Source organism: Mus musculus, chromosome 2 (genome assembly GCF_000001635.26).
Source record: "Mus musculus strain C57BL/6J chromosome 2, GRCm38.p6 C57BL/6J".
NCBI lineage: Eukaryota > Metazoa > Chordata > Mammalia > Rodentia > Muridae > Mus > Mus musculus.
Genome location: NC_000068.7, coordinates 151,901,550 through 151,914,940, shown reverse-complemented (window position 1 = coordinate 151,914,940; position 13,391 = coordinate 151,901,550). Strand labels below are relative to the sequence as shown.

At 51.2% G+C, this 13,391-nt stretch overlaps 1 protein-coding gene across 1 annotated transcript in view; it reads right to left on the bottom strand.

Annotated features, from left to right (window-relative positions):
• Nucleotides 1-3,734, bottom strand: part of Angpt4 (angiopoietin 4) — a 34,131-nt gene extending 30,397 nt beyond the window's left edge. The window contains exon 1 of the mRNA NM_009641.2: nucleotides 3,274-3,734. Coding sequence (NP_033771.1) covers nucleotides 3,274-3,609 — 336 coding nt within the window. The 5' untranslated portion in view covers nucleotides 3,610-3,734. The remainder of the gene's footprint in view (nucleotides 1-3,273) is intronic.
• Nucleotides 3,735-13,391: the final 9,657 nt, after the last annotated feature.

Below are 13,391 nucleotides of genomic sequence, written 5' to 3'. Positions count from 1 at the left end.
GATCTTTGTGTGTGTGAGTGTACTTGTATGTGTGTGTGTGTGTGTGTGTGTGTGTGTGTGTGTGTGTGTGTATTCAAAGCCAGGAGTTACACATCTCAACTGGGAGGCAGTGAAAGACTCACACCTTCAGGACTTCCATCTGTTTGCAAGAGGACCCTGGAGCAAACAATCTGCACACACCGACACCCCAGTGAAAAGGGAGGGTTCGATGGAAGCTTCAGGGTCAGAGTGTTCCCGCTCCAGGCTCTGCTGCTTCTCAAGGAGGTTACGTATTCAAGCCAAGTGGTTTCTAGATCTGTGCAGGTCCGTACGTCTTATCTGCGGCAGTCTCTACAGGTGTGGGATCACCAGGCATGAATGCTGAGGGGCATAAAAGATTGTGCTCAACTAAGAGGCCCCTTACCTGAGGCTGGCAAGACTGCCTCCCAGAGACTGGAATCTGCTGAGAATCTGGCATGGATGGGTGACATCCTTTGCCCCAAGGGATATCTAACTGCCCTTTGGCCCATGTGATTAAGAGGGACCGTGAATGAGTTCAGAGTTGGAATGACTCCGGTGTGAACTGCACTGAGAAGCTACAAACCCATCACCCACCCCCGGCCTCTGCGCCTGTGGAGAGTTGCTCCATTCGGGTGTGATTCATACTCCTGGGACATGCAGTGAAAGGAGCCTGAGGGTTTCAGTATTCCCAGCACCACCTGACCTTCTGTCAGATGAGGGAACAGGCTTGCTCATCCACAGCCACATGAAAAATCTGGCTCACCAATGTGAGGTCAGGATGGAGGACTGTCTCATCATTGCTCAGCCAGCCCCACAGGACTCCCTGGATTATCAGCCTAGGTGGGTGACACCCAGGTACGATCCTGTGCCATAGAAAGTGTTGGGGCAGGTGACTTTGTCTCAAAGATCATCAAGTCAAATTCTGTTGTTGACTCAACTGTTTCCCAAACACCAGGACTGGGCGATTCAAGGGACACGAGGGTGGGACTTGGGGTAGGGAACTAGGAGGAAGTAAAGGCAGTGTCCAGAGGAGAGATGGCAAGTCCTGGGCCAGTGAGCACAGAGAAGTGCACAGCTGGTCCAGGTGGGGCTATGAGAGATGGACTGGATGCAAGAAGAGTGCTTCTGGGAAAACCCAAGACGATGATGCCGAGTGCTAACATTGTCCTGAGGTCTAGGAAGATGAGCTGAGTTGTGGTCATAGGATTTGGGACCTGGGAGGAAAAGGAGGCAGAGTATGGACTATAGACACTGCCATCTTTGTGAGCACAGGGGGTGCCTGGGAATGATTAGACATGGAGGAGATGAGCAGCAGAGAGAGAAAAGTTGATGTGGGAAGGGGGAGCCGAGGAGGCTGAGGGCCCCTATTCTGTCTGAGCCTGAGCAAGATCTGGGCACTGGGAGGCATAGGATAGTCCCCATACCTTCTACTGTTTATTATAGCTGGGACACATCTGGTGAGAGATGGGTGGAGAGAAGGAGAAGGTTAGAGAGGAAGGCTTGGCTCAGATATCTCATAGAACTTGGGGTCAGCTGCCCACAGAACCGGGCTTCAGGCAGCCTGAAGCAGTCAGCAAGGGAGGCTGGGGACATGGGCACAGAATGGGGTGGGCTGAGAGACCCGAGGGACAGGAGCCAAGGAGCAGCATCTGGGATGCAGCAGGGACAGCAGGCTCATGTGTGGCAGGAGTGGGGGTGTGAAAGCGTGCGGAGACAGGACTTCAGTACATGTAGTCCAGCCTACTCACTACAGGGAGATCACCCAGGGGTGTGTGTTATGTTAGTATGGGCTCATGTGTGTAAATAATGAATGTGCATGTTCTATGGGAGAGCAAGCCTTTCCTATCAACTGAGTGTATAATTTAAGAAGTTCAGGGTCTGGCAAGATGGCTCAGCCAGTAAAGGTCCTTGTTGACATGCCTGGTGACCTGAGTTTGAACTCTGGGACCCAAATGGTAGAGGGAGCAAAGTGATTCCCAAGAGCTGTCCTTTGACCTCCACACATGTGGCATGTGCATGCCAACATACATGTGCACACAGGTAAATAAGTTAATAAATGTAATAATAATTAATAATAACCACAACAACAATAATAATACCCAGCAGTTTAGAACCACAGGGGCAATAAAAGTGTTCTGGACGGCCATTATCCTACTTGGTTTATTAACTGTCAGGCATACCTGCTGTCTACCTTGTTTTAAGCCTCCATGGATTGGTTCTGTCCTCTCCCATATGTCTTTAGTTCTCCTCTTTTCTTGGGTGACTCTTACTCAGGGACTCTGGCTGGCCACATCCTGGCCCCACAGGACAGGACGCTGCCCACACAGTCATAGCCCAGCCTGCCTCCTTCAGCTCTGTAGCCAGTGCTTGCCGAGGTATAAGCTGTTCAGCATTTGCAGAAGGAGCAAAATGACCAGAGACCCCTGGCACTGGGCTTACACTGCAGTGTTATACCTTAACTCCTGGCTTTTAGCCACTTGACTTCCAGTTTATCAGCAACTCGCCAGAATAAATCAGAATCAGACGCCCATCCTATAGGTCTTCAGACCCACATGTATAGAGCTTGCAGAATCCATGGAGACCTCACACCTGGCCTCCCAGAGACCATTCCACCCCATAATGTCTTAAACCAAATTCACCAGTCTCAGCCTGTTCACAAGGCAGTGGTAGCCAAGTCACTTAGAAGCCAAAGTCCCAAATGCCTTTGTGGTTCATTCATCTGTCTAGGAATGCCCATGTCCCTTCTTACTCCCAACTTATGTGCTCTGTCTTGTACCCTCACCTCTGCTAGGATGCCCTCTAGGTGCCCATTGCTCTCTTTACTTCCTCAGAGACGCCCCAAGCATCTGACCTGGCTAAGCCCCCCTGTGCCTTCTTCCAGTCTCTACCTCCATGTGTGACACGGTCCCACACAGAGCAGACAACTTTTTCACACCCTTTCCCCAGCCCATTAGATAGGAATGTATTGTTCTGTTCTTGTGGGGATACCCGGATGGTTAGAATGGTCCTGACTCATGGTCAGCACTCAGCAAATTCTTCTTAGATGAATGAATGGACATCTGAGAGAAGCCTGGCCAAATGGTGCTCAGCCTTACAGGAGGCCTCACAGCCATCCTCACCCAGGGCCCTCTCTGGACCCCACATCCCAAAGGCTCTATACCACATAGAGCCTGGGCCTCTCTGTCTTGAGATGAACACCTCTGGGCTGACGCCACCTGGTGATCGGGCAGTCCCCTAGCCACCCTCTAGCCCATCACACGACCCCAGCTGTACCTTCAGCAGCCACTGAGTGTTATTCTCTAGTATCTTCTCCAGCTGGCTCACACGCTGGGCCCGCTGGGCCCTCTGGGCTCGCCAGTCTGTTAGGTGCAGCCTCGAGGCAGGCAAGTCCCTCTGGAGGCTATTGGAGCCCCCCAAAGCCTCAGGCGCCGCTGTCGGCGCCAGCTGGCAGATATCAGGCTCCGGCACCACAAAGGTGTAGCTGCACTGGCCACGCCGGACCTGGTGAATCTGGCGGTGCCCACCGGCTTCTGGCCCTCTGTGCTGGGCTGCAGCCATGGTGGCCAGCAGGAGGAGGCCATCTAGTAGCATAGCTGGCTGGCAGAGCATCTGAGACCAAGTGGTGGTGAGGTGGTCTTGTCAGGTACCAGGACAGGTAACTCCTCACAGCCAGCCCTCGCCCAGATGTGCTGTGCAGCTGGGGCCTGTGATGCAGAGTCCAACTGCTGTAAGTCCTGAGGGCCAGTTCCTCTGGGCTATTTATACTCAGGGCAGCCACAGCTGCTGGCTTCCCCTCTGAGGCCTCGCCTCCTGCTCCCCCCCCCCCATCCACCTCTGTCCTTTCTCTGTCCCTTCCTGCCTCTTCCTTCTGCTTTGATTGTGCAGTGGGGCCTGTCTTCCCTGGCGTGCTCAAGGCCGCCCATGCACTCGCACACGCACACGCACACGCTGGACCACAGCTCAGGCAAGGCTCTCTCCCAAGTGGGAAGCATTGAGTCTCTTCCTCCCCTCTCCCTAGCTTTCTCTTCTCTCCACTCTTACCCCTGTCCCCCAAAGCCCGGTTCTCAAATTTCAGTCCCTCCACCTTCCCCCTCTGATTCCAAGTTAGGCTTGGAACACAAGCAGTGACCCCCAGAGCAGCCTGGGGAGGGAGGGAGCAAAGTGATGTTGGGGAAACAGCCCGGAGACAGAGAGCTTTCCAAGGCTGGAATAGAGTCCTGTGGGTGCCCAGCACAACTGGCTCCTGGCCTCCCTTCTCCCTTGGGGCCTGGGGTGGGGGCATTCCACCCTGTGGCGGCTCTGGCTTCGTGGTGGCGCCAGGAACCAGAAGTCTCCTGGGTAGATTGTCCCAGGACTTCCTGTTCTGGGTGGTAAGTCTTGGGCCAGGGGAGTATCCTGGCCAGTACCCCTAGAATCAGATGTAGCTGGCCCTAAATCTTACACTCCTGCTGCAAAACAGAGCAAGACTAAGCTCTTATTTGAGGAATGCGTGGATGTCCTGGCTCCGGGACTTGAGGAATTTTCAGTTTGCTGTTCAAAGCCTAGCTGTGCCGCTTACCAGCTGTGTGGCTTTCACCGAGTCTGTTAACCTCTGTGCTTTAGCTTCTTGAGCAAGGAAAGTCCCAGTACCCACTCCACTGAGCATGACAGTAACACAAGCGAGTCAGGTCGTGTTGTGCAGGGACATGCTGGGGAGGCACAGTGTCACCACTTGCTTCTGTCTCTTCTTCCTTCAGATACAGCGTTGAGAGCCTGAGAATGCAGGGATTGGTCTCTGGAGTCATGCAGCCATGGTCATGGGGGTGCGGGGTGGGGGACTGGTAGTTGCTTCTAGTGGGGTGCCTTTGAGTCTGTGCTTCAGGGTATAGGCAGCCCAGCTTCATGGTGTGTTTCTTCTCTTATGTTTTTTTGAACTCCTGATGGATGGATGGATGGATGGATGGATGGATGGATGGATGGATGGATGAATGAACGAACGAATAAGAGTTCATTGTGACCTGAGTCCTGGCCCAGGTAGGACCTTGGCAGGAGGCTCTGGTAAGAAAAACAGCTGCACATGAGGACATTCGAGGTGCCTGCCTGCTTGCCTGCCAGAGCTCAGCAGGCCAGCTCTGTCTTGGTTGCCTTGATCACAGATGAGGCCAGGGAGGCAGAAACACATGAATTCAGAACAGCAGTGCAGCTCCGTGTATGCCCTGTGCCTGACACACAGGAGTGTAGGCTAAAGGGCGCCATCCTCATGGCTATTGGCTAACATGCTTCTTGATACCAATGAGGCCTGTGGGATTCCTCTCCATTTTACTACAGAGAAAACCAAACCTGGCCCAGAGCAGCTGAGTTAATCTGCTAAAAGACACACAGTCTGAAAGGCCTTACACTGGATGGGAGAGGAGATGGAGAGAGCATGGAAGACTCAGCAGCCATTCAGCCCAATTCCCACCAGAGCTCTCTGCTTCTTACCCATGGCAGTGTGGGCACCCTCAGCCCTCCCAGGTCCTGTCTGCAGCCGACATAGGAAATAGTCCTCACACCTCCTGTGGGGTGTGATGTGGCCTCCAGATGACAGTGGAAAGCCTCTTGCACAGGAGAGATGGAGAGAACAAATGAATGAGTGAATGAATGAAGCACGGCTTTGTTCCCCGCACAAGGTTTGTCAAATAGACACGGAACTATGTGAACAGCTCTCAGCACAAAGAGGAGACTGTCATACTTTAAAGAAGAACACCAGCAAGACCAATAGAAGAGCTGGGTCTCCAGTGGACATGTTGGGATGGCTACCCATGGGCCCCACTGCCTTCAGCACTGCCCTCCTCCCAGGGCCTTTGCACATGGGCACACACAGCATTCTTTGTCCAGAGCACTGTTGCTCACCTACTCTGCCTCTCCATTTATCACAGCACCCACAAGTCATCCCAGTGCTTGGTGGCTTTAGGTGCAGTGGCCAACTATCATCTCTTAGGTCAGGAGCATGGACGTTCCCTGCGGCTCTGCTCATCCTCCCCACTGAAGCATGATGGTTGCTCTGACTTTATTTGAAGGTTTCCTCTCTCTGTCAGCAGCTGACCTTCCCTAGGTCTCTTCAGAGATGTCACCAACACAGTGGCTTCATTTAGCCTGGTTTCTCACAGAGGCACACAGATCTTGAGAGCTAGAGGAAGGCTGTGTCTTATAAACAGAGCGGGATATGTTTTGTAGAGCTAGGTATGATGAGGTGGGTGTGTGTGTGTGTGTGTGCCTTTGCGGGCTCATGCTGAGGCATCCCTTCCCCCTGAGGTACCAGCCATATGATGGGTATTGTATAGAATAGAGTTTATCTAGGGGTGTGGGAAGGGGAGTTGAGAAGGGAGTAGAGACAGAGAAAGAGAACGGGAGAGAGAGAAGAGAGGAGAGGAGAGGACAGCCAGGAACATGTGGAGAAGGGGGGAGGGGGAAGAGGACAGAGGGAAAAAGGGGTCAGGGAGAGAAGAGAGAGAGAGAGAGAGAGAGAGAGAGAGAGAGAGAGAGAGAGAGAGAGAGAGAGAGAGAGAGAGAGAGAGAGCCAAATAGCCTCTTTTATAGCAAGCCAGGTCTACTTTCCTGTTGCCAGGTAACTGTTGGATGGAGCCTAGAAGGAATGCTAACACTATCTCTTGCTTGCCATTTGGTTTTAGAAATTATTTCAAGTATTTCCACCAATGAGTGGGCTTAACACTCTGTCATGTCTGAGAATTCTCAATGAAAGCACAACGGGCTTGGCTTGTGTTCGGTGCTGAGGCCTGGGCTGTGTAGCTGGGCTTGCCCGGGCACCGTAATCTCGTAATCTCACTCTGTCTCTGCCCTGGCTCCACAGCCAGCCAGCCTTGCTTTGCCACTGGCCTTTGCACATACCTTCTTGTTCCAGTTGCATGTCCTGAGCCCACTGGCTGAGCTAGCCTGCAATTCTAGCTTCTTGTCTCTGTGGCCATGGCCAAGTTACATCACCTCTCTGACTCTGTCTAATGGGCTAATAGCCACCATTGCCTGATTAATGCTTAAAGTTAGGAAAGGAAATCCTATAGTCAATACATAGTATGTACTAAATAAAGACCCTGTGGTTTAAGGGTTATTGCCCTCCTCCCCAGTTCATACGTTGACACTTAATCAAGTCTGTATATCATATGGGAAGCCCTTGAGGCTGTGTGTCTAGGGCAGGGCAGGGCCTAATGAACAGGATTAATAGCCATGGAAAAGAGGTCCAAGAAGGGCATGGCAAGCCTGGGGTTTTGTCCTTGGTGGGGTGCTGAGGAGAGAGGTATTGATATTGAATGACATCTGGGATTACTGAAGCGCAGAACATTGCTCCCAGATGCCTTTCCAGCTAGCACCTTGCTTTGGGCTTCCTGAAAGAACTCCAGAACTGAGAGTCAATGGTTTCTGCTACATCTCAGCCTGTGTGGACCAGAACATTCTGCTGTCACTGTAATGAGGACTGCCTGTCACTTGCTGGGAAGATGTGTTTGTCTGTTTCCAAAGTGGCAATCAGCAATGTGTTTCCATAGTGTTTCCACACATAGATACACACAGACACACACATACATACACACACATACATACACACACAGACATACACACACACACACACACACACACACACACACACACACACACACACACCCGCCCAACCTCTGTGCTGTAAGCCTCTCTGGCTTGAAGTAAACTGGTGACTCACAGACCCCTTGAGGGGCCTGTCTGCTATCTGGCTGGATTCTCTGTGTGTGCTCTGCCATCTGAGCTTCAAGGCTGACATTTTTGCAGAAAGCTGTACCTGAAAGTCACTCTATGACCACCCTCATTCCCCTGGGAGGAAAAGAACCTTGTCCATCTCTCTGCCTTTAATAATTGCCACGGTGTCCCCATCAAAGCACTCCCCTGACTCATAAAGGATGTACTTAGAGCCAGGCTCAGCACCCCCTGCTTGTGGTCATTTTTCTGTCTTAGCCCCTGGTGCCAGTCCAAGGGTCTGGTTCATAGAAACACTTGTGGGAGTTTATTGAGTGAATAACTCCACACCACTGGGCAGGAGCTGGCTTAGTAATGCCCCAAAGCAGAGGCATGGATGCCATCTTTCTCCTTCAGGGCAGGGGCAGCAGGAAGTCCCATTTGAGTCATTGTAAGTGTCTTGTCTCCAAGTATAGAAAACCGGCCAACCCCAAGGTGTACTTAGACTTTACCAGCATGGGGGCAGAGAGTGGAGAATATACTTCTGCTATTTGGCACACTGACATTTGCTCAAATAGTTTGCCAAAAATGAGTAAGCAATAAAGCTGAGAAGTTAAGCTCTAGTTTTAGACATGGCTGGATCTAGATATTTAAAAGCTAGTAAAGATATTCTTTCTTGTCCAGGGTGATTTTTTTCTGTTGGTTTTACCCTCTGACAATCCCTGCCATGACTGTTACCATCTTCTATCAATTCAGCAGCCCTCAGAAATGAATACCTCTTTCTAGATAGCTTTGGGATCATCCTAGCTCAGAGCACATAGTTGTTCCTGGACCAATCGCTACAGCTAGAGGGCTGAATGGGTTGGTCATACTGCCAAAGCCTGGAGCAGTGGAACAGGTCCTGCTCTCTTGAGACCCTGGTAGTCTTTTCGGAAACCCAAGGGGGCACAAAGTCATGGTCCACCTGCCCACCTCCACACCAACGTCCTCAGTGAGCCTGTGGGGTCCTGGGCCTTGCCTTGTGTTATCTCACAGGGAACTGACATCCAGTGCAGGAGAGGGAGGCTATCATCCAAAGCCAAACTCAGGACCTGGTGGTCCAGAACAACTGATTTTTTTGCTCTCAGGAGCTCGGTGGTGAAATGAGCCATTCCTGATGTGCCAGCCATTTGTTGATTTGTTCTCCTGAAGTATCTGGAGCAAAAAGAAGACAAATGCCACCAATCTAGAGCCCCACAGATGGTCACTACCCAGCACCCAGCATCCTTCATCTTCCAATAACTTCCCCCAGATTTTTGCTTTTCATCCTCTGGGTAGTGACTGAGGGATACCACCAGCCTGGCCCCACAGTGCTACCCAACTCCCAGAGGTCATTATTCGGGCATCTCCCACAGCACTGATGGTAAGGTCCTGGCAGGAAGCTCTGGAGACAATGACAACCCCAGATGATGGTCTGTTAGTGTCCCCAGGATGCCAGGAACCAAGTTTCATGCATCAGGTACCCTTGATAATCTTTCACCAAGATATCAGTATGTCACAAGTTTCTTACTTCCAGTAACCATCACTCAAACCCAAACCCAGAGATGCAGAACACCCTACACTATCACACACACACACACACACACACACACACACACACACACACACACACACACCAGAAAGAGAGAAAATAAAAGCAACCTTTTCCCTGACTATGTGCAGCCTCAGTTATGACTATTGGCCAAGACAGTTGGGTCTTTGAGTGGCCTGGGCTCTGATATACATGGCATGGCAGCCCTTTGGTTTCCAAGACAGATATCCTAGGGAGGGTGGAACACAGAGTGTTCAAGTCCCTCAAACCTAAGCCTTCAGCATGGTAGTCAAGGTCAAGTGGAAGAGACCTAATCCTTACTGGGGAACAGGGTAAAAGGCACCTCACCGTCTCTGGGTGGTATGTTGGTCACCACAGAGCGGGGTGAGGCAGCCCCACTTAAATGCTAGCATCTGAGAACTCCGGGTGGCTTACTGTTATCTGTGTTGGTGTCAGAAGGAGCCAGCCTCTCTTTGCACCCTATCATCCTTCAGCCCCGGTGACCCTGAACGTGCAATCAAAGGTAGAATTCTTTCCATGTATGATGCTAGAGAAAGTGGTCCAGAAACTGCATCGGCTCTGTCCTGAGTCACCCAGTGTGGCAGCAGCAGCCCAAACAGATTGGCCTCAGCTACAGCTGCCTCTGTGGTCAATACATGGGCTCTGTGGAAGATCCTCCTGGCCTGTCTTCCTCCTGGGCTCCTGAGCATTACCTTGGTCCTGCCAAGCCAGAGGTCCTGAGGACCACAGCGGAAGCTGTGTATCCTTTCTGCCCTGGGTAGCCTTGGCCACGGCCATGCCTGTCCTTTCTCAGGCCAGGAGCTCAGCCCCAGCCATTCTCTGGCTCTCCTCCAGGAGGAGAGGACCAAGACTGCCAGGTCAGGGTGGTGGTGGGGGTGCAGGTCTATTTTGGAACCTGGGACCCTGCAGAGGCCCGGAGGAGGCTGTGACCCAGAGACCCAACAGCCCCTTCTGGATTCTGTTTATTTTCATTTAACAAGCACAGCATGTCCCTGATGGGAAGAGCTCCCCAGCTGGGGCAGAATCCACAGTCAGCTTCACAGTCGTGCCCCTCAGCCATTTCTACATGCACATGAGTTTTTAGTGATATTTTCTGAAACACACACACACACACACACACACACACACACACACACACACACACACACCACATGCTTGTACACACACATACACATAAGGCTAGTCTGTAAACAATTTTTAAATTTTATTTTACTTATTTCAGATTTATCTTTTGGAAAAAAAAAAACATTGTAACAAACCACCCTGCAGTGCACACACCCCTCACATACGTCAAGGGTTTGTATATTTGTCTTCAACTTTGAAAGGACTGAAACAGTCCAGGCAAGGCAGGCATGCCTATAGCTCCTTCACAGAGCTCCTTGGTCCCTGTAGAGGTACACAATCGATACAGACACTTTTGTGTTTTCTAAAGGCAGACCGGCAGTCTTCTGTGGGATGCTCTTTTCTGCCATTGTTTCCAGCCCAGTTTCCAGGTTTGTCTAGATTGCATATCCTGGCTTGGCCCTGGGCCTGGGGTCATTTTCTCTCCTGCTGGGAGGTGCTGCATCCTGTAATTATACCCCATGTTCCTTCAGCCTTGCAGATGGATGCTGGTTCCATCCAGAAACTTGTTTTCCTAGTGAATTTGTGTGTATCTTCCCCTCCCCACCCCGCCACCCGCAAGAGCCTTTTGACCCAGAGCAAGGATTCATGTGTCTCAGGGTTGAGTGAAGGGCATTCCTCCTGGGATGTGGTTGGCTCTACAGACTACTTCCCACCAGTCTGGATCATCACTCCACCTGCCACTGGTACTGTCCAGTTTTTTCTTTGTGACAATGTGCTGGTTGGGAAAGGGCCTGCGCACCTTTCTAGCTTGCCTTTCCTACTTCATGACACACAAAGAGCCACTTTCCTCTGCACAATCTTCTGTAATTGTGTTTAGTAGTGGCTTCTGCCTCCAAGCCTCCAGTGGGAATTCTCTAAGTGCCCCCTGTTGTTGGACAGAGGGTTTTCTCTGTGGTAGACCTCCCCGCAAGTCCAGAAGCACATTCCTCTTCCATTCCCCAGGCCCTCAGCTCATCGGCTCTCCTACCGGCTCTCTTCCCCAATTCTCCAGAATGGCTGTGGCCAAGTGACTTACTTTGGCCAGGGAGACACTGTCAGACAGAGGCATGCAGAGGCTTGGCTTGGCCATGTGCCCCGTGGTTTGCTGGTTCCTGGGAACCCTTGGGGCCACCTTGAAAGTGATGCTGGGCTAACCTGCTAGAGGGTAAGACATGGCCAAGTGGGTCTTTGTGTCACCCTGCCTCAGTCTGACAGACTCGGTCACCCTGAACGATGGAGCCCAAGTGACTCATAGAGGGGGACACTGGTCCTTCAAGATACCCACTGTGGGGGTTTGTGAGGAAGCAGGGGCCAAGGCGGTCCTGGCCAGCCAGCCCACAGGCTGTGAGCCTCAGTCTCTGTAATTTGGTGAATACAAGTATGTTCCCAACTGTGGCTGGGATGGAATGAATGGTCCATGTGAAGGTCACACAGGGAGGACTCGATCCCCACAGCTCTTGTCACTGCCACATCCCAGACACAACAAGTGACCTTCCTGACTTCTTAGCATTCTTCTTGGTTGTTCTATTCTGAACTTGCTTGTCTGACTTAGTATTCTGGAAGGTGCAGACATGTAACCCTGAGTATGAAGATCTTTCTCCAGCTGAATAGCCTTCCCTCTGACTGCAGGACAACTCCCTAACCTGCCACCTGGTTTCCTTCAACAGGCAGGGTTCTCTGTGGAGATGTCACTAAAGATGGAGCAATGGGGCTACAAGTGATAGGCAACCCTGGTTGCCATGGCCACCGCCAGAGGCTTAGAAGAGCCAGGAAGGGATGAGAATGGTACCAGAGGGAGACCAAAAGCACAGCAATGACAGCCTTCTGGTACAAAGCTCTGGGCGAGGCCATTTTTGTCATTTTAAGCATTGGCTTTGTGGCACTTCAGGTGGACTGGGAAAGGGATATACCAAAATCCATTGTCTAATATGGCCACCAAGGGAGGGGACCTCTTTGGGACATTATGGGGTGGAGTCTGTGAGGCTTTCCTGGGCACTTGGAGCATGCTAGTAGGTCAGGTTCATTTGCTCCTGTGTCTGCTTGATTTGTGGACTGTACAACTACTACATGCCCAGTCTTCTCCCCAAGCAATGCCCACTGTGCACAGACTAGAGGGGCAGGCACTGAGAGAGTCCTGTGTGGTGGATGGCCAGCTGTCCTCTGAGCCCAAAGAGGTTCCCCCCATGCCTGTGGGGATTGGTTGCTATCTGCTGGAAGCCTCCTCCTCCAAGCAGGAAAGGAAACTAACAAACTCACAGGAACAAACTCACAGGCTTCAATATCCCAGAGCAAGGCTCAAAGTGGATCATAGGGTTAAAAAAAACCCTCATAGATTAATCCCAGCACTTGGGAGGCAGAGGCAGGTGGATCTCTTTGAGTACAAGACCGGTGTGGTTTACATAGCAAGTCCTAGAACAGTCAGGGCTACATAGAAAGAGACTGTCTTAAACAAACCACCACCACCAACAAAATCGAATCAGATATCACGGTTTGAATATGTACAGTGCCCACAGGTTCATGATTTAAACCCAGCTTGGGGGGGTGGGCTCTATGATGGCTGTGGAGCCTTTAGGAGATATTATGGCCTGGCTGGCAGAGACAGGTCCTAGGGGTTGGGCTTGGCAGGGAGGGGTCTTTCTGTCAGGTGTTTCTGTCAGGTGTGGTCTCAGACACAAAAGTCATGTCACAGGACCTGTGACTTAAGATGAGAGACTTGGGCTGGAGAGATGGCGCAGCGGTTAAGAGCCCTGACCACTCTTTCAGAAGTTCTGAGTTCAATTCCCAGCAACCACCTGGTGGCTCACAGCCATCTGTCATGGGCTCTGATGCTCTCCTCTGGTGTGTCTGAAGACAGCGACAGTGTACTCACACACATAAAAATAAATAAATTAAAAAAAAAAAGATGAGAGGCTCATGAGTTGAACTTCACCAAAATTAGTCATTTTACTTTTTTAAATTTATTTTTCAAAGTGTACATACTTACTTAATCTTTTCTCAGATATCACACCCTGACTACAGC